Source organism: Ctenopharyngodon idella, chromosome 8, assembly GCF_019924925.1.
Source record: "Ctenopharyngodon idella isolate HZGC_01 chromosome 8, HZGC01, whole genome shotgun sequence".
Lineage (NCBI taxonomy): Eukaryota > Metazoa > Chordata > Actinopteri > Cypriniformes > Xenocyprididae > Ctenopharyngodon > Ctenopharyngodon idella.
The window spans coordinates 14,047,840-14,074,192 of NC_067227.1; the positions used below are offsets into that span (position 1 = coordinate 14,047,840).

The following is a 26,353-nucleotide window of genomic DNA, read 5'->3' on the forward strand; positions in this document are numbered from 1 at the left end:
TTCATCAGCTCTGCCTTTCCTGTCAGGAAGAGTAACAGGCAACAGAGAGCAGTGAGAATCAGACCGGACAACATCCGAGCAGTGCTACCACCTGACAAACAGCTCATCTCTCTCGCTCTCTCTCTTACACACACACACTTATATAGCTATCTAAATAACGACTTAACATCAGTCAGACAGTCAGTTAAACTAACATTTGTTGCTATAAAAATGTTATAAGTTTGACTTCTTATGCTCTGGTCTGTAGATATCAGTACCAGCATTGGCTATTGAAAAATCCATTTCGTTTGACCACTAGTCATAAACACATGCTTAAGCAAACAAAGAAACAGATGTCTGTTCGATCAGCTCAAAAACAAGAGCACAATTTTTCAGACAACTTTATGATACTCACTGATAAGAGTCACGAGAATATGAACCTCAAGTTAAACCACCATAGTTGTTATATATATAAGTATTTTCTGAAAAACTAATCCAAATCGAAAATACAGACTGGAATTACACTGTTTATGCTAATCACTTGACCAGAAAAGCCAAAAGGAATGTCTTAGCAGCTGGTGGTTGATTAACCTAAAGCTTTTAGCATGCATTGCAGCACAAATTCATTAACATCGGCTATAAACACAATGTATCAGCAGAACGTCTGTGTTAACTTTTGCACATCTTTGCATATATCTACCCTCAAAGACTATGAAATGGGTGTGTTCGGTTATAAATGCTTTCTTTTTTGGCTATCCAAACAATTTGAGTTAATTTACAGCAGGTAGATCTTCCAAGTCTCATATAAAGCCCACTAATAACAGCTATGCACTCCGAATGAAGACACACCTATGAACTGCTTGATCACCTTGGAAAGCGACTGATATTCTGTGCCAACCGATCACTCATGAATAACCGCACACACATGCTGAAAGGGAGTGGTACTTAGAACTAACATTAGTTGTAATGGCCTAAAGGACCACATTGAAAATATAAGGGTGTAGTCTCTAGATAGAACAATATCTTATTTTAAAGGGCAAAGCCCTGGATAAGAACACTCTTATCTGCACCTTTCTGTGTGAAAATAACAAATACACAGCACAGAGAGAGAGAGAGAGAGAGAGAGAGAGAGAGAGAGAGAGAGAGAGAGAGAGAAAACCTCTCACCATCTCACTACATGAACAGGAAGAGTGCGTCAGGGGAAGCAAAGAAACAATGAACGGATGGAAAGAAAAGATGAGAGAAACACTTCAACATCCAACACAATAATGTATGGCTTGTTATAGGGAGTTTAAAAAGATGCATTTGAGTTACTATTTACACTTGTCAGAGCCTCAACTCCAAATTTGTATCTCCTCCTTTGTGTCTCTTTATATTCAACACAAGCAATTTTTAAACCTTTCTTCATTTCCAGTAGTGTATGGACGTGTTTCTAGGTGTGTGTGTTTGCATACAGACTCTCATTTTCATCTCCTGGCATTCTCACAAAACATTCCCACCAAAGGTGTGGCGGCATTTACCTTAGGTAACATCAAACATTAACAGCTGAGTTTCCTGTGTTATGAAGGAGCAGTGCAAGATGACTTTGAAGCTGAACTGAATTTAAATATGTCAGCCCAGTAAGACAAGGCTTTTCTCTGGAATATGTAGCCTAAAAACAGATATCACTCTGAATCCCCTACCTGAATGGACCTTAGTCAAAATAAATACCATAAAGGGTTAGTTCACCCAAAAATGAAAATTACGTCATTAATTACTCACTCTCATTATCGTTCCATCTCCAACGTGTGTTCCAAGGTGCACACGTGTGTTTTTTGTGCAACATATAGTTGCGTGAACACACGTTGGAGCAAAAATATTTTGTAAATAAAGTGGTAAATCGCTTTGCTTCATAAAATTGTGTTTAAACCACTGGAGTCACATGGATTACTTTTATGATGTGTTTACTACCTTTCTGGGGCTTGAAAGTGGTACTTGCATATGCAGTCAATGGAGGGACAGGAAGCTCTCAGATTTCATCAAAAAGATCTTTATTTGTGTTCCGAAGATGAATGAAAGACTCACAGGTTTGGAACGACTGGAGGGTGACTAACTAAAGACTGAATTTTCATTTTTACGTGACGACTTACCCTTTAATTTATAAGCTCAGTCAATATACTCATTTACTGTACTGTTAGGCACCGGGAGCCAATTGATCAGCTGAAGAAATGCTCAAAATACATCTTTCTACAAATTTTTAGTTTGTTAAAAATAAATTAATTTACAAATTAAAATGTACATCATGAATGGTTGTATTTATATCTCTCACAGAGATATTCACTGGAAATTTTTGCCTCAGATAATATGCTTAAAGTGTTCCTACACATTTACTTTCAAAACGCACAATTCTGAGCCTGTAACCCTGAGCCATTGTTACAAAGTTCAAACTATTCCAGGCAAAGTGTTCATATCTCAGCTTGTTCATGTGTGATAATATATAGCACGCCTGAAGGGGAAATGGAGCACTCTGCCTGTGTGTCACAGGGAGAGTGCTGACGACTGAAGGACACAGGAAACACCCCATTATGGTTAGTTAATTTTGTTACAATGATTATGTACCTGTTTTGACTGTTTCCTGTGACACTAAATGCAAGGATCAATATACAGTACAGTTCTTCCTTTTGTTCACTCTTTCAGAGTGATGGAGGAATAGCCCTTGACTGACAGAGCAGAGTGAATGAGCATTATGAGATGTGACATGACTGAAACCCAGCTATCAGGGGGTATTATAATCTAGTTGAAAACCTGCCCACCAGCTTTGCCTAATTTACTCCACCTCACTGTTTAAGACAAACAGCAGCTTCTTGCTTTTGAGATCACTCACTGTTTTGTTTGGCACGCATGGTAAACAACCATTTAACCTGACTTATACATACCAAATTATCAACAGCCATTGATTATGAGGCATAACTCAAACAACAGCAAAAATACTTAAAAAAAAAAAAAAAAATGTACGTGATCTTTTGTTGAAAGCAAGTATCTGCTGAAAAAATGCATGTAAATGTCCAGGAAGTATATGCAAACTGCCATTGCAATGTACTGCGAGTTTACCTCTTGTGTACTAGGCTTTGGCATGCATGAAACTCTACCCATGCAGACGTTGCCTACATTTTGTGTCAATCAGGCTGACCTAGCTTTCCCAGAATGCCCTTCTGGGCTCACTGTGCATCTCAAAGCTTCTCTCATACCACTGCAAAGGTCAAGCCACCGACAAATGCAAACAAATAGACACTGGGAGAAGGATAGGTACTAGGCACAAAAGAAAGAAAAATGTATACAACACATAGAAACAGATCATATAAAAATTAGCAGTTGTTGGAGCTCTAAAAGTTATCCAGACAGAATGACTCCATCTCCTATAAACCTCCATTGGTATAGCCCAATGTTTCCCCAACCCTGTTCCTGTATGCACACCAGCAATAGTAGGGCTGGGTATTGACACAATTTTCACTATTCGATTTCTATTCACATGCTTGTGATTCGATTCGATTCGATTCGATTACGATTTCGATTCGATTCAATATCGATTATTTTGGATGTAGTATATCAGTTATAGTACATGACAAATTTTCTAGAGGAAAAAAAAATCTCTCAACTAAGGTTGTAAACTACACATGAGAGTCAGTTGGTACTACTTTACTATAATAATGAAGGTTAAAATTAACTTATTTATATACAAACACTTAAATTACACTCAATTATGTTTTTTATAATAAATAAAGTTTAGAATTACATAATCATATTTCTACTCCAATTCGTTTTTTTTTATTTTTTTTTTTATTTAAATCGTGGCTGTCATAACTGATTTATTCAAACATGCATTAAATATTGAAGAACATTATAATGAATGTGTAACGGTGCATAGCTATATTTATCAGAATGCTGCATTCTAGAGTTCACTTTTCTAGCTGACTAATGAGTTTATGGTCACTGAATATGTTTTTCTGGAGGTAAATGTGACATTGTTTACAAGCTGTTTTATTGATGTCTTTCCAAGGTTGAAACACTGATTGAGCTATTACACAAGACATGATACGGATTTCGGTAAGTTGTACTGTATATTTTAACATACCTTCAGATGTTTTGTCATGTTTATTTCGCGCTGTAACTGGTATTAAAGCTGAGGAGAGGATGTTCACATGCGCTCCTGTGCTGCCGCTTCTCTTTAACTGAGGCGCTAAAGCGATCTGTCACGTCACATTAAACAGCGCCAAAATGGTATTTATTTTTTGAATCTCATAATAAGATGGACGTCATTTGAAATCTGAGACTTTGCTTCATATCAAAAGTAACAAAGCACAAAGATTATTGTGATTTATTCGATGGGAGGCGCGCTACATGTTCTGTTTATTTATCAACTGAAAACAAAGTAGACTAATCGATTCTTAAGATTTAAGAATCGATATCGGTTCGTAAAATGAGAATCGATTAAAATCGAGAAATCGATATTGTTTACTCAGCCCTATAAGCAATAGGTATTTTGGATATCTCCCTTATCTGACCTATCCATTTCAGGTTTTACCCCTGCGTCCAAATACGCCTACTTCCCTACTAAACAGTATGTGAAAAGAGTAATATGTCTGAATTCATAGTATTCATAAAATAGGCAAAAAGTCCCCAGATGACCTGTTACTTTTGCTAAGAATCTGATGTGTGCATACAATTTAGACACTTGAATAATTGACGAGGATTTGTTAATGGAGGTGAAGTGATGCAACTGACAGCTAAGTCACATGACAATGACAACATGGCAGATTTGGTACATCTGGATTACATTCATACTACACATATTCATAATATCCATGTAACTTTTTAACCTGTTAGCATTCCAGCGTTCCACCGTACCACCCGCGGTACACATAGCTTTCAAAAGAGACCAAAACCATGCATATACTCCTAATGGTTCAAGAACAGCATGCAATTTACTTTGGGTATGCCTTTTTTTTTTTTAGGAGTTTTAGGCACATTTTACAGGAATGGACTCACAAGTTTTGTTCCTATTCCATTTTAGAACCTACTACGCAATTTTGGACATACCACTGGAGTTCTTTACTAATGAGCTGATGAGTGGAATCAGCTGTGTTTGATTAGGAAAGTTGGAAAATGTGTAGAGTTGTGTAATGTGTAACTTAGATATCCAGGAACAGGATTGAGCAGCCCTGCTTTAGGTGCTTCATGAAGCAGGGAAGGGCAACTTCGGTCCTGAAGGACCACTGTCCTTCAAAGTTTAGTTCCATCCCTAATCTATCACTTGCACCTGCCTGCCATTTTCAAGCAATCTTGAAGACTTAGGTTAGATTTTTCAGGTGTGTGTTTGATTAGGAATGTAGCTAAACTCTGCAGGACAGTGGCCCTCCAGGACTGGAGTTGCCCAACCCGGCAATACAACTTGAGACAACTAGAGAAGAAAGTTCAGTTTCAGGTTAAGACAATGACAAAAGCAATTAACCAATTTTGTTTAAATAGCATGTGCACTACTCTGTATTTGTGTTGGGTGATAGATGGTTTGAGAGATAATGATGTTGGAGTAATGCAGAGATAGAAATTGCAAATAGTTTCTCTTACAGAAGAGGGAGTGCTCGGTGAAGCCAATGAGGTGGTTCGTCTGCGCAGGGACAAGCGCTGTTGGCTGCGCAGGCTAAATCTGCGGAAGGATTCACGGCTGCGACTGGCCAGGCTACGTAGAGATGCGGCCCTCTTAAAGCCACCTCCGTCCTCTCCATCTCCTCCTCCAGATCTTCTCTCCACACTACTGGACACCAAATTGAGGGCACCTTGAAGGGAACGGCGTACATTCCCCATCCAGCCCGACATTTGAGAATGGGCCACCGACAACTTGTCGCCCAGGTACTCCATCTCTATCCACAGATTCAGAGTGAGTCCCAATAGGTTGGCAAACTTATGGAGCTCAATGTCAAGATGAGCTTTTTCAGTGAGGTTCTTTAACTGGGGAAACAGCAGACATCCAATCAAGACTTTCAAACTGAGGCTCTAAGGTCTGTTGGTGGTAGTTCAATCCCACCTTCAAGGAAATGGCCTCGGTTTACATGGGAATCCAGTCCAGTCCAGTCATGTCAAGTTGAAAGTGAATCTGTGTTTAAACTCCATGGTGAATAACATTTTATGACACAGAGGACCTTCCTCTTTAGCCCAGTCCATCAACTCAAGCGGTGATCGGGTACACAGTGTCTCCAGAGCGAGCCCAGGACAGATTGTGTTCTACTCTGCACTGCAGTATGAAACAAACTTCAAACTGCCACCAAGCAGTCGATTGCGATCTAACTTGACCGACGTTTGCGGACCATTTTCAGTGGCATACTTCAATTTAATGCCTACGTCTTCAACTGCGAGACAAAACTATATAGTAACATTAAGTCACTCAGCTACTCCCAAATTAAGACGCTCAATGAGAATGTTCAAAATTAGATGGACCAATTAGGCTAATACGAGTCCTTGTTCAACAATGCAGTTTTCTGTGACCTGGGACATCATAGAAAGAGCTGGAATACAGGACACTGGATTGTCCCAGAGATCACAACAGTTCCCTCATGCTGCAATCTCTCATGATCGGCAACAAAACAAAGTTATAGTTATTATGTAACCACAGAGGCACCTGCAATTACGTCCGTAAACATAAAATAGAGTAAGTGATGTCATGGAAGCTGATTCAATACGTCTTTCTTATTTACTGATCTGAGCGACACTTTTTAGAATAGTTACATTTCAATCAATCAATGCATCAATGAATGAATAACAATGACATTCACATTTCACAGAGAAACATCATTTTGCTTTGAGCTGCGTCATTAGAGAAGGTCTGAAACGAGCGGTGCACCACTCCTACATGAATGTTTGAAAGTCTTTTGAGTGGATCTGTCAGCAGAGTCACATATTTAAACAAATGCTAGTCAACTCATGAATTAGAGCTGTCAAACACACACACTTTCCCAGTCACGTCTCAAACCTGTCAGGCAGTGGCGCTGCATGCTTCAACACAACTTCATCTCCTAAAAAGCATCAAAACTGTCCACCTGTCAATTCAAAGAACATCTGTAACTCTCAATTTAGGGTCAAAAGGAAAGCTGGAGACCAAGACGAGTGTTTCCTTATTTCTTTGTTGCTAGAAAGCTCAGTACACAAAGGTCCAGGATGAAAGTCTGTCCGTAAAACATGGAAGTTACGAGCCAGAAGTGTCCGGGTGGTTTCACAGACGCTGACAGGAAAATACATATACTGTTTCGAGGAGGTCTCTTCCTCTGGTGTCCTTAAATGTGTCTCTGCAGGTAATGGCAGGTAGAACAGAAATGCGTCAGCTTTCCTGCCTCTGTCCCCCTGTGTTACAGGACTTGTGCTCAAGGAGAAAACAGAGGGAGGAGGAAAACGAGAGCAGAGACAGAGAGGGAGGGGTAAGGGAAGCCAGCAAATATGAGCATGAGAAAGAGGGAGAGAGAGAGAGAGAGAGAGAGAGAGAGAGAGAGAGAGAGAGAGAGAGAGAGAGAGAGAGAGAGAGAGAGAGAGAGAGAGAGAGAAAGGGGGGGGGGAAGATATATGCACTGCAGTATTCCCTGCTACTGTTCCAGCTTAGAGAGAGAAAGAGAGAAGGAGAGAGAGACAGATGGAGCAAGGTGCATTGGTTATGCAATACTGTCAGCAGCTAATTTAGAGAAGAACGCTTGATGAAAAGAAACAAAAAATGGTCAATGGAAACAAATAAATAGGATTGATAGCATATACCTGAGCATGTTATACAGAGTATACAGAGTTTAAAGCACATGGTACAATGAGTTAGTTTGCTTTGCAAATTGACCCATCTGTCATGCAAACATCACTGAAGACCAACCAAACCTTGCTGTCCATTTTTGACCTGCTATTTTTTTCATACCCGCTTCAGAATTTGTGATCTGAATCTAAGTCTTTGAAAGCAACACAGCAAAAATATAAAAAAATTTAAACCTGCCTGATGATGTATGCATTAAAAGAATTAGTTCAAAATTGGAGGGGTGGGGGGGGCAGAGCCAGTGAAATGCTGTGGTTAAGAGGGTACATCAGCGCCCACTAGTGGGCAGAGAGTGAGTTACACTATGATGTTAATGGAGAAAAAAAAAAAAAAAACATACATATTGATTAACCTTATCTGAGATTAAATCTACATCTAAATAATAATAATAATAATAATAATAATAAAAAAACCACACCACTGAACTATTACAGCTTTCTAAAGCACTTTGTCAAATTATTTATAGCTTAATTAAGTCAGTTGACTTCTTTCACACATACAGTGGGCTCCATAAATCTCACAGAAAGTCTGAAATAAAATTTCATAATTTTGAATGTTTTAAATATTGGGAGGTTAAATGAATAACTAACCCTTTAAATAGTGCAGAATTTTCATATTTCATTGAAATATGAAAATTCTGCACTATTTAAAGGGTTAGTTCACCCTAAAATGAAAATTCTGTCAATAATTACTCACCCTCATCTTCGGAACACAAATTAAGATATTTTTGATAAAATCCTATGGCTCGTGAGGCCTGCATTGAGAGCAAGTTAATTTAGACTTTCAAACGCTCAGAAAGCTACTAAAAACATATTTAAAACAGTTCATGTGACTACAATGGTTCAACCTTTATGTTATGAAGCGACGAGAATACTTTTTGTGCAGCAAAAAAAAAAAAAAAACGACTTTATTCAACAATATCTAGCACTCGTCACTAAACTAAACACAGCTTTGTGAAGCTTCGAAGCTTTACGAATTTTGGTTTTGAATCAGTGGTTCGGAGCGTGTATCAAACGATCTCAAACTGCCAAAGTCACGTGATTTCAGTAAACGAGGCTTCGTTGCTTCATAAGTGTTTCGAAACTTCACGTGACTTTGGCAGTTCTCCGAACCACTGATACGAAACAAAAGATTCGTAAAGCTTCGAAGCTTCATGAAGCCGTGTTTAGTTCAGTGACGAGAGCTAGATATTGTTGAATAAAGTCGTTATTTTGTTTGTTTGTTTTTTTTGGCACACAAAAAGTATTCTTGTCACTAACATAACATTAAAGGCCCCGATATACTTCAAACAAAATCAAAGAACGAACTGATGTGAAGTCATTTCAAACAAAATCAGGCCAAAAAGAAGTTTGTTTTGTGTTCGTTTTGGGAGTTCGAAATGGCTTGCTAAAGTGAACTCTCAGGAAAAGTTCGCTCCAGCTGCAAAACACCTTCGTACATCCATTGGTCCGTGACGATAACGTAATAGAGAGTGTGCGCTGAGGCTTCGCCTTTTTTCACGTGGAACTTCTTTCTGACTCATTTCATCTGTTGAGTTCGTTGAGGTAAGATCTCCGCGGTTGTAAATATGAACACAATGTACAAAATTAGTTGTGCTTAATTAGTACAAAATAAAGTTGTGCTCCTGATGAAATGAGGCACTTACACTGTTTTTTAATGTTTGATACTGTAAAGTTGCTTGCTTTTAAGCAATCTATTGAATAAAGCGCTATATAAATAAACGTGACGTGACTGGAGTGCTAATTTGCAGAGCTCATGCTAACATACCCATGTGGTTATGAACAGATGCTTTTCTTATGCTTTCTATAAAAAAAGTGCTTGCTGTTTTCTCATTTTTGTTGTGTTTATTTTGTTACTGAGAAAAAAGTACACAGCACATATTTACATATTCATCTAAACACCGCTCTCAGCAGTGTGGGCGGCGTCAGATGTTCGATTACAGTATATCGCTGCTCGCGTATTTCGAACTTCGTTGTACCCCTAAACGAAGAACGAAAAACAACTTTGTTTGATGTATATCGGGGACTTAAGGTTGAACCACTGTAGTCACATGAACTGTTTTAAATATATTTTTAGTACCTTTCTGGGCGTTTGAAAGTCTAAGTTAACTTGCTCTCAATGCAGGCCTCACGAGCCATCGGATTTTATCAAAAATATCTTAATTTGTGTTCCAAAGATAAACGAAGGTCTTACGGGTGTGTAACGACATGAGGGTGAGTAATTAAAGACAGAATTACCATTTTTGGGTGAACTAACCCTGTAAATCACTAATCTGATAAACTTGCATGTGAACTTATTTAATCACAAAGATTTTAAACCATAATTGCTGTTTAAATGAAAAAACTACAGACTCCAGTTCCAGAGGTACAGCTGGCACAAAAAAGACACAAATCACTAAGATTAGATTAAGAACCAGCAAGACAAGAGAGTCTTATACATGACAAAAGCTAATCAATGGCAATGAGTTTTTGTTCCTTTTATAGAGACCACAATAGTTATGTAGATGGAATCTGCTTTCCTTCCTTTATGACAATCGGCACACTACACATCTTATTACAAGATAAACAGCATACAGGCAAAGATTTAAAAAGTACATCTAAAATATAAACTGACATTAGGAGGATCTGGCTAGTGGCTAATATCCAAATATCGATTAAGTGCATACATTAGGTCACAGTGCTGAGTGGTAAATTGCTGACCATACTTTTATGAATTTCACTATCACTAGAAATGTCATCCTGGTATTGGAATGAGTCACAGCTTATGATTCAGTCATCTGCCTGATGGTAAAACCACCCAGAAAACAAGAATCTCTTGTTTTCTGAAAATACTATTTTGATCATACAATATATTAATTGAGATTTCACTCATAGTTAGTGCTGCTTAGAGAATGTATACTGTACAGAACTGTATATGATAGAAAGAAGGTTTACTTATTTCAGCCTAGTATTGGAAACCTCATGACAATTAATGGACCAAAAGGCCCATTACCAAAGTTATCACTTTAGTTTAGGACAACGGGACAAAAGCCAAAACAAACTCTAGTAGAAAATGTGCTTCAAAATCCTGTCAAGCTACAAATATAAATTTTTGTTTCTAACTGATGTAGTGTAACTTAAATGCCATCAAATAAACATGTCCCCGATATAACAATTTTGTGTATGTGTGTACACTTTGTGGGTGTTTGTCTATATTTCATATGAAATGCCATGCCCCTATTTTCAGTTCCATCAGTCTGGGTCGCCTGTTCCAATACCCCAGTCACATTTTAAAGGGTTAGACAACAACATATTACTATTAAGGTTTATGTAATCTGCAGTTATAGGTATTGATAGGCATGTCACATCCTATTACCCTGACTATATCAAGATAACAGAGTAATTCTAAAGTCCAAACAGAAAAAGTGGTCTGAACAGTGTAATGTTCCTCTTTCAACCGCATGTGGCCTCATACAGGAAGGGTAATTCTGGCTGATGCTACTTCCTTTGTGTCAAGAGTGTAAACTCATCAATACTGAAAATTACAGCATACACAGGTAGTTGGCTTTTTATATTTCAAACCATGCACACATTTAACAAAATCTGTGAGAAAAACGATGACCAAAAATGACATAGTGAAAAAGCCATTTCATTTGAGCCCAGTGTTATGACTCAGGGCAAGCGAACAGTTCCTCTGACACAGCAAATAACACCTTTAAAGAGTTGAAGCAAGAGATTTTATTTTTGGCTCAAGATTTATTTTTGCTAAACAAGATGCTCAATTGGTTTTGAGAATCAGTCACGCGACATTCAAAGAGACACCGTTGATGCACAGATGATACAGAAGGGAACTGGACCTGGTTGCTTGTAAAAGTTTATTGTGCACTGTTAAAGACTGGCTTGGGCATTTACATTAAAATAACTAATTCATACAGGTGCTATGCATTACATACTAAATTGATTCAAAAGTGACGACTAATAAAAATGCTACAGAGGCAGATGTTTCAGTCTAGCTGGAGGATACACACAGCCAGTCAATTTAAAAATGTCAAATGTATGGCTTTATAAGCCCTAATATATGATATCTATCTATATTTCATGTTTCTGATACTAAGCATGGGTACTAAGCTCATATCAACACAATACAGAAACTACTGCTACATTTCTAACAACATAATAAGATGCCAAAAAAGTAGAATTTATAGAATGAAATGTTTGATTTTTTTCAAACTGTACTACCTGAGCCCAAAACCAATATTTTATTCATTCCAATAAGTCTGGGGAGAGATAGAAACTGTAGAGAAGTACTTTTGATGGAGGGAGAGCCATCTATCCCCTCATAAAGTTAATTCGAAATAAACTAAACACTTGAATAATTTCCAGGAAATTAAAATAAACGATGTATATAATTAGTCAGACAACAGGAAGCATCTACAGCTCTCACCTTAGTCACACGAAGATAATATTATTGAACAGAACAATACAAATCACCAGGGAAGAAACAACTTCACAAATCAATGTGCTATAAAGATTATGAACGTTTCTATGCAAAAAAAATAAGCGAGCAAGAATCAGCAAGAGCATCAGGACTTCATCCAACAATCAAACATCAGTCAACCTGTGTTGTCTAATATTATCAGACCTACACCCAGATTTGTCTCCTTGTCTCAGGTAGCATGAAGTGTTGTGGCTGTGCTGTGGTATGTGTAGTTGTAAAATAAAGTAAGCTTACCCATAGCCACCAACAGCAGGAAGAACAGAAGCGATAGGCCATTTTTCTATGAAGCAATTCCTTCTATTTACAGTCTTTACTTTTGTGAAGATTATTTGAATGTTCATTACTTCTGAACCCCTCTCTATGTCTTTGTAACTCGCCTGTGCCCGTGAGCACACAGTGATGCAAAAATGACTCTTCCTATGATGACCAATACTGAAAAGATGAGATAGAGCAAGAGTGAGAGAGTGCTTCCTCTTTAAGGCCTCGTACAGACACCCACATAACAGGTTCACAACAATAAACCCAAACATTAAAATAAGAAACACACTATCGGTCGTATTAAGGTTTCCATTTCAAATGAAATTAAAGGTTAAGAGGATATTCTTGGCTGTCAGATAAGCAACAATTTATAGCCACTGTGAATCATAAAAATCAACACTGTAATAACTTGATTCATACAGCAGATGGCGATATGTATACACTCAGACGACCTCTGCAAAGGACTGCCTTGTGGAATAAGTTTTCTCAGTGAAAAAGACTTCACTCTTTCTGAAAACACATACAGAAATTGGTATGAAATTTCAATTACCCTGTCAATCAAAAACAATAAAGCGATCTTAAGCTCTTTAACACATTTAAACTTAAGTTAACGTTGCCCATGTGTTCATATTTTTCCACACATTTGTTACATGATCATGATTAAATCAGTTACCTTGATTTACACAATCTTACTCGCTACTAGCAGTGTATCTTTGTTAGAAATTGCTCTACCATTACACAATATTCTTTAAGACTCTTTCTGTCATCAGACTGCATTCCTGCACCACCCACTCAAACACTCACAAATAAAAACACAAGCTTGAGTTAGCCTCCATATCCAACAAACATGCATATAAATATAAACATTCAGCTTTAATGACCCTCAGCCAAAATAACTATTTCAATATGCGCTTTAACAAGTCCATCAGATATGGGCAAACATCATTAGCCAAGCACCGCATGCCAGAAAGGGTCATATGACAGCTGTTATTCACATTGTCGAGGAACTCCTCCAACATCTGGTCTCTAAAGTTTGGTGACATCATCAGAAGCCAACAACCAATTTCTCCATCCTTTGTTTTTGTACACTTTCCATTAGAACATGGTGAGGAACTCAACTCTTACGTAAGATGCATGCTTATCCATGTGCAATGTAGGGCTGGGCAATTACATTTCAATATTTTTCAGCCTTCTGACAATATCTGAAATATATCTAAATACTGATGTAAACATTATGCAATGGTTTAGGAACAGTGCACCGAAAAATGAAAATTCGGTCACCATTTACTCACTTCAAACAATCTGTGTGCTACATTAAAAGTCTTCTAAAACCATACAATGTTTTAGGTTAGATACTGACCAAAAAAATCATTGTTCCGTTACATAAATGTAACAAACTATATCATGGAGTAAGAGAATTCATGACTTTGATGAAAAATTAGCTCTGAAGAAAAATTAAGCTGAATCTTGCACCATCTTGCAGAAGCTTGCACCTTAAAGGGTTAGTTAGTTACCCAAAAATGAAAATTCTGTCATTAATTACTCACCCTCATGTCGTTCTATACCCCAAAGACCTTCGTTCATCTTCGGAGCACAAATTAAGATATTTTTGATGAAATCCGATGGCTCAGATGGCATTTAGGCCTCCATTAAGAGCAAAGCCACTGAACCTCTCAAGATCATGTTTAAAACAGTTCATGTTAGTACGGTGGTTCTACCTTAATATTATAAAGCGACAAGAATACTTTTTGTGCGGCAAAAAAAACAAAATAACGACTTTTCAACAATGATTGCCGATTTTAAAACACTGCTTCAGAGCTTTACGAATTGAATCAGTGGTTCGGAGCGCCAAAGTCATGTAATTTCAGCAGTTTAGCCGTTTGATAGGAGATCTGAATCACTAATTCGAAACAAAAGATTCGTAAAGCTTCAAAGTCTTCTGCAAAAAAAAGACAAGGACTGCCTTGTGGAATAAGTTTTCTCGGTGAAAAGTCGTTATTTAGTTTTTTTTCCATTAAGTAGTGTTTTGAAATCGGCCATCACGAGATATTGTTGAAAAGTCGTTATTTAGTTTTTTTGCCGCACAAAAAGTATTCTCGTCGCTTTATAATATTAAGGTAGAACCACTGAACTCACATGAACTGTTTTAAATATGTTTTTAGTACCTTTATGGATCTTGAGAGGTTCAGTGGCTTTGCCTTCAATAGTGGCCTCACTAAACCATCGGATTTCATCAAAAATATCTTAATTTGTGTTCCGAAGATGAATGAAGGTATTACGGGTGTAGAACGACATGAGGGTGAGTAATAAATGACATTATTTTCATTTTTGGGTGAACTAACCCTTTAATTGGCAAGTAACAAGTTTATAACAAGTACTTTGAAATCACAATTGGTAAAAAAGTTGTACACTATTTATTGTTTAGAAATGCAAATATAAAAAATAAAAACATGACAACCACTATGAAAAGTTGTCATATTAGAATATCTACTTTTTCAAATCTTATAATGTAGACTAATGTAAACTTATTTACCTCGTTGTAGGGCTCTTTAAATGAATTGTGCTGATTTACAAACAAAACACAATCCAAAAGGGATATCAATGCATCCCTTAGTAAATATTAATTGCCCAGCCCTAGTGCAAAGTAATCGTAAATAGGTTTGTGTATGTGAGCATATGTATAAGAAAATGAGTGACAAGGAAAAATACACAAAACAAAATTCTGAGCATGTTTTTACTTACCGCGCTTTCTCCAGCCCTTTCTTTGTGTGCACTGCGGCTTCTGCGAGTTCTCACGTGGGCAACCGGACCATCAGCAGAGCTTTCCGTGGGGGCAGATCTTCGACACATACTCCTTGAGCGTTTCTACACAAACATAGAAAGCTTCTTTAGTCCATTCAAGAGAAATGCAATGCAACACAACTAGAGATACACTGACATTGTTATTTGATCACTCTGAAGTACATTTTCCAATACCGATAGTTGGGTGGTTCTGCAATTAAAGTGACCAATTTCAGATGGTGCGCATCATTACTGTTTACATTTGTGCATTGCTAAACACAACACAAAAAAATACATATATGGTGGGAGTAAATGTGTGCAAATATGTATGCAAGAGTGAGTTCTTCCCCACCTGTTGTACTTTGTCCCTGTGCGAGGCACGGTTCTCTCTCAGCCCCTGGGATGCCAGCTCCCAATTTGGACTTGATATAGGATCAGTCACAGAGAAGGTTGCAACATGACTAGTGGGTACTTGTGTCTCTTTCCTAGCTAATGATGTTGCGGGAGAAGGAACCGAAGCTCCACTTGACTCCGCGTTCCAAGGTACTGAGGTCCAGCATCTCTCTGGGGTCAGTATAGGGGCTACAGAGGGACCAACACTTGTTTGTGTAGTCCGCATAGTTTGAATTGGAACCATGGGTGGTGAAAGATATGGATGCTGTACCGGAGTAAAGACAGGAGTCATGGAAGAGGTCGAAATGGGTGTCACAATGTTACTTAAACCTCTATCCTCTTGGCGCAAGGTTTGCTGCTCAAGACCGCCAGGTCTGGTGCTAATTGGTCTTCTGGATCCCTCCATGGCTGATACCCAAAGGGGCTCATCTACAGTCAACTCTGCTTGATTATGTCCCCAAACATTAGTTTGCACAGATGGCAAAGTTGAGATAGGCTGTTGAGAGCCAAAGGCCCAATCTGAGGTCTCAATCAATGAGTGAGGTTGTGGCCTAGGTCTTTCTGTATCAAATGGCTGTGAATGAGGCTGGGTTTGGTGCAGAATTTGAGGTTGCAAAGGTGGCGGGAGTTGAGTTCTCATACGTTCTGCTGGGGAGGGCTGGAAGAAAGCCTGGGACTGAGGGTGGAACTGGGGATGAGAAGGAGACTGAGATGCTGTTTGGGGCTGGAGAACGTTCGTTTGTATGGCCTGTGGACGAACTTGAGTCATTGAACTAACACCTCCTGATTCTAAACCTCCAAATCCAGTTAAAGGGAAAGTATCAGGTTGGGTTTGGCTCCTAAATGAGTCAATGTCTAAGATGGCTGGTTTGTATACCTCATCAGGACGAAGTGAGGGCTGCTTCCATCGAGCTGTGGGGCTGTTCTCATGGCTATCTCGACCAGTCCTAACACCCAGAGACACGGCGTCTAGGTCTAGAACTTTAGGCCGAAGTGGAGATGTAGGTGTTGCCTTGTCTTGCTCTGTCTCTGTCCAATGTCGTTCTGTTCCTCTCTGCCATTCAGGCTGCAGTTGTCTTTCTTCTCGTTCTTTTTTTGATCTCTGTTTCGGTTTCTCTTGCTGGAGTGGCCTTTCCCGCTGTCTCTGCAACTCAAAATCAAGAAGCTGTCGTCTCTCAAGCTCCTTGACTCTCTCAAGTTCTTCCAGCTCTCTCTTGGTCTCTCTCTCCTCTGCTTTCTGACGCTTCCATCTTTCAATCTCTAGCTCTCTCTGCTTCTGTTTTTCAAGTTCTTTCTGCCTTTCAATCTCCCTCTGTCTTTCAATCTCCTGTTGTCTCTCTAACTCTCGTTGTCTCTCAAGTTCCCTTTGCCTGTCCAGTTCTCTCTGCCTTTCCAACTGTCTCTGTCTTTCCCTCTCCTGCTCTTTCAGTTTCTCCAGCTCTCGTTGCCTCTCCAATTCTCTCTGTCTTTCTAACTCCTTTAGCTTCTCCATCTCTCTTTGTTTTTCAAGTTCTCTCTGCTTCTGTCTTTCAATTTCCCTCTGTCTGTCCAACTCCATCTGTCTCTCTCTTTCTCTCTCTATCTCTTTCTGTTTTTCAAATTCTCTAAGCCTAAGCCTTTCTTGGTCGAGCATTCTCTCTTTCTCTCGCTCAAACTCTTTTTGTCGTTGCCTCTCAAACTCTCTCTGCTGCTCAAGTTCTCTTTCTGCAGCCTTCATTCGCTCATATTCAATTTGTTTCTGTCGCTCCTTTTCTCGTTTCTGTCGTTCCGCTTCCCTTTGTTTCTCCAACTCCCTAAGTTTCTCCCTCTCTAGCTCTCTCTGTTTTTCCAGCTCTTTTTGTCTCTCTTTCTCTTTCTGTATCTCAACTTCTCTTCTCTTCTCCCTTTCAATTTTGTTTTGTTTCTCAACCTCCAAGACTCTCTGTTGTTTCATCATTTCTCGCTGCCTTTCCAATTCCTTCATCTTTTCAAACTCTGCAAGGCTTTGTCTCTCTGTTTCCTCCCTGAATGCTTTTTGCAGTTCCATTTCTTGTAATCTATGATCTGTTCTTGGTGCAGTGTCATTTTTATACAGTTCCTCTTGCAAATCTCTGTGCATTGCAGCTTCCAATGAAGGATTTCTTCTAAACTGAGCAGTTGGAATCTGAGGACTCCACTGCCCTGATCTAAGAGTGAAATCCTCAAATGGAACATCCTTCATCCCTCTGTCCTCTTGTGAACTTCGTTTACCTCTCCCAATGATTACTTCATCATTCACTCTCTCACCCTGATGCACAGGCTCTTGAATCTGACCAGTGAGAGCAAAGTAAGTGGCTCTAGGTTTGTTCATTTGCTCTTCAGCATCTAGCATCTTAGGCCGTTTGGGCGCTGCAACTTCCTCTCGCTCCCTTTCCCGGTCTCTTTGTGCTTCTGAACGTTTCTTACTTTCTGCTTCGCTCTCTTCCTCCTCCTCCTCCAATGCTGCTGTTGCAGCCATGTGCACTTCTATTTGCCTCTGTATCTCTTCTTCCATCTTTCTCACCATCTCTTTCTGTCGTTCCCTCTCGGTTTCAGTCTCTTGGTCTGCCTCTGTGGCAGTCCATTTCTGTAGTGCCCCTACTCTGAGGTAACGCGGACTGGCTGCTTCATCCTTCTGCAGGTTACTTATCTCATAAGTACGTCTGTCCTCTTCCCCTTGAGGAGCTGATCGCCGTGAACGTAGAGTGAGAGCTCTGTCCTCAAGCTGAGCGGTTGGCAAAGCCTCACTAACAGCACGGCTCTCTCCAAACAAAGCTACAGTATCAAATACATGCTCCACGCGTACAGGGCTGGAAGGAGAAACTTGCTCTCTATAGGTCGCTTTGACCAAACTTCCAGGATCATCATCTTGAAGAGCTTTAAAGATGTTGTCCTGAATTCGCAAAGAGTGGCTCCGCCTGGGCATAGGTTTAATTGTGCTTTCCTGCTGTGCTCTTGGGCCTTGTGAAATGCTATCCTCCATCACTTGAACATTATGCCTCTCCACCACATGTTCAAACATAGACGCTCGTACTGTTTGCACTGCATCACTATTAAAAGCGGAGTGGGTTGGAAAGTCACGAACATCAAGTGATGATACTTTCCTGTCCTCCTGTTTGTTGAACTGTCCTTCAATCGTGGAGTAATCAAACTAAAAATTAAAATAAAGATGAAATTAAGTATATTTTTTTACATTTTCATTTGCCATTGGTTTTGTTAAGCAAAAAAAAAATTGGGGAATCATTTGCATGTTTTTTGCCTCATCTCCTGAAAAGTTTCATGAGTAAGCAGGAACCTGGAGCTTTGTTTGACTCAGTCAGACAAGAGGAGCTCTGTCTACAACTGTGATCCCTAAAGAAGCAGCCTTTGACAACCCCATACCTGATAGATATGGCATTTAGAGGTAACATTTTCTTTGCTTAGTTATAAGCTATCATTACAGTGGGTGGCTGTGTACAGTACGTCTATTACATGACTGATTTAGAGTCAAACTTTGAGAGGGAAATGAATATGTTTCTACTCTACAAATCAGCCACAGAAAGAATGCAATGATGGAGTCTCATTTGAATAAACAACAGATTATCAAATCTTGCAAATTGCTTATCTAAGTTATTCTTTCACAGAGAATGATATAAGAAAGATAACAAAAAAGGGGAAGTACAAGACAATGAAACAGATGGAAACAATTAATGTGTGAAGGATTGTATTAGGAAGGTTTTAACAAACAGAAAGTCCTGAACAGAGGGGATTTAGACAGAAGCAAACATTGGGAGCACATGAAAAGGGAGAGGAGCTTGACACGTGTGACTGAGAACAGTGTAATGGGATCTGTATGCTCTTTGTCAAAGCTCATAAAGCAGGGTGGGGCATGAAGGGGCCATAATCAAAGAATCCTCTTCTCTCACAAACTGACCTTTCCCACCCCCCTCCCTTCGAAGCGTGCGTGTTTCATAATCACAATATGACTAACGCTACAACTCAGGTTACACGTCTTTGGAGTGCCGCACCTTCTGTGACATCAGAAGTGCCTTTTCAACCACATTTGTTATTCCTCTCTCCCTCAATGTGAAATCTCTTCTTCTTTTTTAAAGACATTCATTTTGAGACTGAGACCGCAATTAGGCAGTTACTGTCTCAAATGTCATAAAGGCCCTTTTAAAGACGATTTTTCTATTAATTTAAAAATATATATATTGTTTTAATTTATCAAACACGACTGTTACAGTATAATTGTACGAGGGTAGGAATGCTCAAATACAATACTCTTGTTGTAAAAAGAGCTAAATGTTTTCTGTACTCATGAAAAATGCAGGAAATGTCAAATATTAATACACGTATATATTTTAATCATATGTAACTATCAATTAGTTCAGCAAAATTGTGATTTATGACTATTATGTAATAGTCAACTGAGTATGCTGTGGTGTCATTTGTTAAAAAAAAGGTTCAATAAAATGTTAAATTTTCTTCCTATGGACTTTGAATAACGAGGTGTGCCATACTGCACCTTGTAAAGATGCTTGATTTGCAGCAGTATGACTAATAGCAGTGGCTCATATTCTCATACCTTTTTGCTGAGATCTTCCTCAACCTGCTGGGGGACTTTGGACTCACTGGAACTAAGGCCGTCAAGCTCTGGTTCAAATCTGTAAACAAATCAGTTTAATTAGTAGAAACAAATACTGCTTTCTGTTCTCATCAGAATGATCTTATGAACCAGATGAATGAATGCCACCACATTATTACCAGTGTGAAGCTATATTTTCTTTGAGCCTTGATTTTCAGACTAGAGAATGTAAATCATGATGAAAGCAAAGTGTTAATTGTGATTTCTGTACCATTTAGTTGTACACATGTAGTATACATTTTTTTGTGTACTGTTGTACTTATTTAGCCGGTTTATGAGTCAACATGTTTGTGAGACATAATTACACTTCAGAATTCTCTGTGCCAGCACATATACAAAAAAAAAAAATTACTTGTGCACAAAATGTAGATCCTTTAATATTCATTTTGCTGCAGTAATTGCAACTTATGAAACTCATTCATAAAAACTTTTCAGGAGGACCCGAAGGCAGTAAAACTACAGCAAAACTGTGCATATTGTTGAAACTGATAACTGTTTAACTGATGAATATGAAATTGATAATTGATTAACATGTACAACTGCAATTTACTGAGTCACAGCACTAACATTGTAGACTTCAAAAATGAATGTTGAAAATCACTGGATCTTACTTTTTAGTACGGTCAGAAACTATGTTTCGTGGCTTATATTGTGGCTTCTGTGGTGGTGATAGCGTAGAAGGCACTTCTTCGGTCAGTTCTTTGATACGCTGTTTTACCCCCACTGCTCCATCAGTATCAGAGACGGACAGCCCCGGAGAGCGAGGCTCCGTTCCTGGAGTATCCACACGTGCCACTGAGAAGGATGAAGATGAAGAGTCCAACAGCAGGCTGATGCGTCTCTTTATACTGGTACCTCCTGTATCCTCAGGTTTAGAGTCTTTCTTGAAGTCCTCATCTTTCAATTCCATCTTCTGAGTACTTTTATCAAGCACAGGGGCCTTATTCTGCCCTTCTGCCCTTTCAGCAGCATGTTTTTTCTCTTCAGTCACAGCTCCAACACTCTCTGGTGTTTCAGGAGTGTTTTCTTTGCTGTCCTCCTTGGGAGGTCGCCGGTTTAGGGACAGCCCAATTGACTCAAACTTCGAAGTAAGGTCAGATGATAGGGGTCGTCCTTTTGCCCAACGAGGGGCAGGTGTAGGGCATACAACCTGAGGCTCAGACTGATTGGGGCTTTGGGGAAAAACAGCTGACACCGGCCTGGGCCTTGACCCTTTAGATTGGGGCCGAAGAACAGTAGGAGAACACTCTTCCTTGGCACCAGAATCCTCTTTACTGTCCTCATAATTCAGTCCTATCTCTGAAAGGAAACCCATTGATTTAGCACGAGTGATCGAAGGGCCAGGCTGTTTTTTCCGAGAAGCAAAAGGCCATTCAGCACCAGGAGTGGAGGCCTGACCATCGATTTTGAGTTGAGCTGGTGTGGCTCCAACGCTTGTTCTTCTCAGCACGTCCCCAGTTTGAGTCGTTCTAAACTTGTTGGAGTCAGTAGAGGCAATGGTAGGTGCTGGTTTAAAGGGTTGTGCCACAGGTTTGTTTGTCTGTCCGCTGGGCTTCTGGCCTGTTTTAAAGGCAGACGGTAGACTGAGTTTACTGGCTGGCTGTGGTTTAGGTGTGCTGGGCAGGCCTGGCTTGTAGGAAACTGGTCGACTGGATTCAAGTCTAGGTTTTGGCTGTGGTTTGGGAGCAAGAATGGGGCGTATAGTAGGATTTTTCTCCACAGTGAAAGGTTTTGGGGTGAGTCTGGGCTTGGGGCCTGGGACAGGTTTGTTAGGCTCTGAAGGAATAATAAGTGGCCCCTGGGGGCCACCTGAACTCTCCATCAAGCTCTTGTTGCTAGAGTCTATGAGAGGGTTAAGGTGCAGACGACTCCCAACCACACATGGCCGCCCAGCATCAACCTCAACCTGGGCAGCCATCGCACCACCTGAAACAAGAAAAAGAAAAATCAAATTAGCTGACAATCATTTAAATTAATCATTTTGTACGTTAAGCTGCGTTCACATGGACAGTAATTAAATCACTGGAGATCGCACAGTCCCTAGTCTGTCAATTTGTCACAGTTTTCAACTGTATCTGGCCACAGATCACTTTCTGCATTCCTTTTGGTCATTTCCAAATATCTTCACTGCTCATTTGCATAAAGTTAAGCTCTGCTCAACACTGTCTCAATGCCAACTCTCACTCGTGTCACCAGAAATCACAGGCTCTCACTGAAAATGAGAATGATATCCGGTCGCTTTTTTCGCAGGTAATCACTGTGAGTGTGTAAACCTTCCTTTAGGGCTGGAGTCATCCCACACACCGAGCAGAATCATTTTGTAGAACAAAACAAATACAGTGTTAGTGTTCTCAGAAATGTTGTCATGGTGGGGTGTCTATGAACCTAAAGAAAAACGCTATCTAACCCTCTTCCTCTCCACCACTGTGGACTTTGCCTTGGCAGATACAGAGCTCAGAAGAGCACAACGAACGTTTTACTGACACATCATTAATCACGCTGTGAGAGAGTGTGTGTGTGTGTGTACGGGTGTATTAAATCAGCATGATTGGACATTGCCCATGAGGGAGGGATCAATTTGCTGAATTAAGAGTCCAGACTGAGACAGGTCTGTGCGTAAAAATCCTGCTACTACTGGCAAATACACATAAAACAAAAGGAATCCACCAGATAATCCAGAGAGCCATATTTGCTAATGCAATACACATGTCGCTCTTGGAAGCTGTGCGCTAATACAAACACGTGTTCACACTTAAATTGCCATGCAGACTTTTACAACACACACACACACTCACATTTTACACAGATTGAAACCGTGATTCACAACACATTCACATACCTGTATAAATGCACATGCATTTGCCATGCTTCCCCATGCAGTTATCAAATTGTGCTTTGTCTGCAGTTTTCCAACATCACAATAATAACTCACCTGCCTGGCTGTCAACCGTCTGCAGTGGAGCCCTGGTTTCTGTGGTAACCGCAGAGTGATGTCATATCATATGGAGAAGAGGCGGAGCCAGACTCTGTTGCAGGGAATACAGCATGGTCAGACACCGTTACTTCTGCACAACTAAGGTATCAGTGTCTGTTGTAATCTTCTCCACACATGCACGCACATGAACACTTGTTGTCAATGGCATAGCTTGTTGAAATCATTGATTATCATAAAAATTGAAAAGTCAAACGAGAATGTTTGCAAAGACTTTTGAAACACAGCACAGACTCAAACACACAAACACATATCCAGAATCTACCATTTTTTTGCAACATGCAACAAAGAGACTTCATCAGTGTCTTTCACAAACAAATGAATACACAGAAAGCAAACACATAGATCAAAGGAAGATATTTACCAGCACGATTGACCTACATCTACAGATTACCAAACAAACCAACACATTTGATATGTCTCCGGTAGTGAAATCTTAGCTGTGTGGTTGCGTAAAAGGGGTGGGGGTGCAGAAGTAGTGACATGGAAGCAAGGGATGGCCAACAATGAACAGACAGAGGGAGAACGACTGTGAAGGAAGGAAAGGAGGAGGATCCAGATCAGAGTGCATGGACTGGCATTCGCTTGTTGACAGGAAACGCCTCTGCAGCTGGAATGTTTAATATCTACAGCTTCAAAACCAGAATGTTTAGGGAAGTCGTTTCTGGCATCCCGTAGAGACACGTTTACACACAAACATGATCTAGCCACTGACCTAAAAAAATTAACACAGATCTTTACACCTCTGCATTAAAGTAAGCAGCACTTATCTTACATAAGTTACACTGCAAATCTTAATCTTGGCAGATTTAGAAGACTTCTTGGTAACAGCAAATCTCACACCTCAAAGCCAGAGGGATAAAAGTCACACAGTGTGCTTTTAAAAAATAAATTATACAGACAATTACAATAAATATAAATAATAACCTTAAATGGTTAAAGGGTTAGTTCACCCAAAAATAAAAATAATGTCATTTATTACTCACCCTCATGTCGTTCCACACCCGTAAGACCTTCGTTCATCTTCAGAACACAAATTAAGATATTTTTGATGAAATGCCAAATAAACAAAATAACGACTTTTCAACAATATCTAGTGATGGGCGATTTCAAAACACTGCTTCGAATCTTTTGTTTCAAATCAGTGGTTCGGAGCGCCAAAGTCACGATATTTCAGCAGTTTGGCAGTTTGACACGCAATCCGAATCACTGATTCGAAACAAAAGATTCGAAGAAGTGTTTTGAAATCGGCCGTCACTAGATATTGTTGAAAAGTCGTTATTTAGTTGTTTTTTTGGCGCACAAAAAGTATTCTCGTCGCTTTATAATATCAAGGTAGAACCACTGTACTCACATGAACTGTTTTAAATATGTTTTAGTACCTGGGCATTTGAAAGTGTAAATTAACTTGCTGTCTATGGAGGCCTCACCGAGCCATCGGATTTTATCAAAAATTTGTGTTCTGAAGATGAACGAAGGTCTTTCAGGTTTAGAACGACATGAGGGTGAGTAATAAATGTCATTATTTTCATTTATGAACTAACCCTTTAAAATATAGGGGTGTGTGACAAGATCTCGTGCCATGAGATCTCGCAATATTAAAATGGGACAATATTTCTCTTCGAGGTGAAAGCTGTCTCGTGATTCATCAGCATGAAGGATCTGAGTCTCATACTCAGAAAGTAGAGCTGAAGTGACATTCGCTACATGATAGGGCTGTCACTATTCCTTGATTAAATTTGAGGGCTCTATTAAAAAAAATCCTCGATTGCAATTTACCCATGTCGTTTAACCAGCAAAATACCGGAAGTGCCGCATTCTACAGACAAGTGGCCAAATATTAAAGATTAAGTGGACATTTGAATTAAATGTTGTTTGGTCAATAATAAACAAGGATTTGATCTGCTTTAAAGTGTAACAACAACAATCACCAGGCCGCTGGCACCCTCTGCAGGCATTTGTTGTAATACGTAATGTACAAAAGATGATTATTGTTTATAGTATATTACATTATGTATTTTAACAGTGTTGTCCAATAAAACCATATCATTACTTGCTTTTGATACTTTATTGGAACCAATTATTATTGCCTCATTGTTATTATATATGTATTTTAAAGGGGACCTATTTTGCCCTTTTCCACAAGATGTAATATAAGTCTCTGGTGTTTCCAGAATGTGCCTTTGAAGCTTCAACTCAAAATACCCCACAGATCATTTATTATACCTTGTCAAATTTGGGTGTGAGCAAAAACATGCCGTTTTAGTGTGTGTCCCTTTAAATGCAGATGAGCTGCTGCTCCCTGCCCGCTTTCCAAAAGAGGCAGGAGCCTTAACAGCTTTGCTCAAACTTTTGCCATGGCCTTAGAACTCGTACACTGTTTTCGCTTGTGAAAACAAAATGAAGGCGCCGTGGGTGGAAACGTGCAGATTAAGGGGCGGTAATATTACAATAAGATCCCCTTACTGGGTTGTCCTTTTTCACGTTTTCTGGGTTGGTAGATGCACCGGGGACCCGATTATAGCACTTAAACACAGAAAAAGTCAGATTTTAAATCATTACGCAATCAAAATAATTGATTACTCGATTACCAGAATAGTTAAAATATTTCAAAATGCACCTGCATTATTTTGCATTATGTGACTTTCAAGTTTCAGTCATATACATTGTTAATGAAGATTTCTTAAAAATAGTGTTAAATAAAATATTGTTGTCTCGTTCTCGTGAACCCAATTTCATGTATCGTCTCGTGAGCTAAGTGTATCGTCACACCCCTATTAAAATGTTTACTTTATTCAGAAAAAAAATGTGAACCTATTTTAAGATTATTATCATTTATAATATATAAGATTTAGATAATCTCATACAACAAATATAAATAATTATTTTTCCATTTTTTCACATTACACTAATGAGAATTTTGGAGGGGAAATGTGATTAACTGTTAATAATGTGACAACACAAAAACCGTAATAGCTTAATAATGTAGCTTAATTTTCTTTATATAAAAAATAAATAAAATGATTTTTGATTT

General features: G+C 39.2%; 1 protein-coding gene across 2 annotated transcripts in view; it reads right to left on the reverse strand.

The window, feature by feature from the left end:
• The window catches only part of si:ch73-138n13.1 (uncharacterized protein KIAA1671 homolog), a 43,198-nt gene that overhangs the window by 9,811 nt on the left and 7,034 nt on the right, over positions 1-26,353 (reverse strand). Inside the window, exons 2-6 of one of the 2 annotated variants that reach the window (XM_051904582.1) lie at positions 23,260-23,353; positions 20,939-22,253; positions 20,268-20,346; positions 15,663-18,851; positions 15,272-15,394 (exon numbers count right to left, since the gene is read on the reverse strand). In XM_051904582.1, coding sequence (XP_051760542.1) covers positions 15,272-15,394; positions 15,663-18,851; positions 20,268-20,346; positions 20,939-22,245 — 4,698 coding nt within the window. In that variant the 5' untranslated portion in view covers positions 22,246-22,253; positions 23,260-23,353. Of the gene's footprint in view, positions 1-5,583; positions 7,363-15,271; positions 15,395-15,662; positions 18,852-20,267; positions 20,347-20,938; positions 22,254-23,259; positions 23,354-26,353 lie in introns of those variants that run through there. The other variant, XM_051904583.1, reaches the window with a different exon arrangement.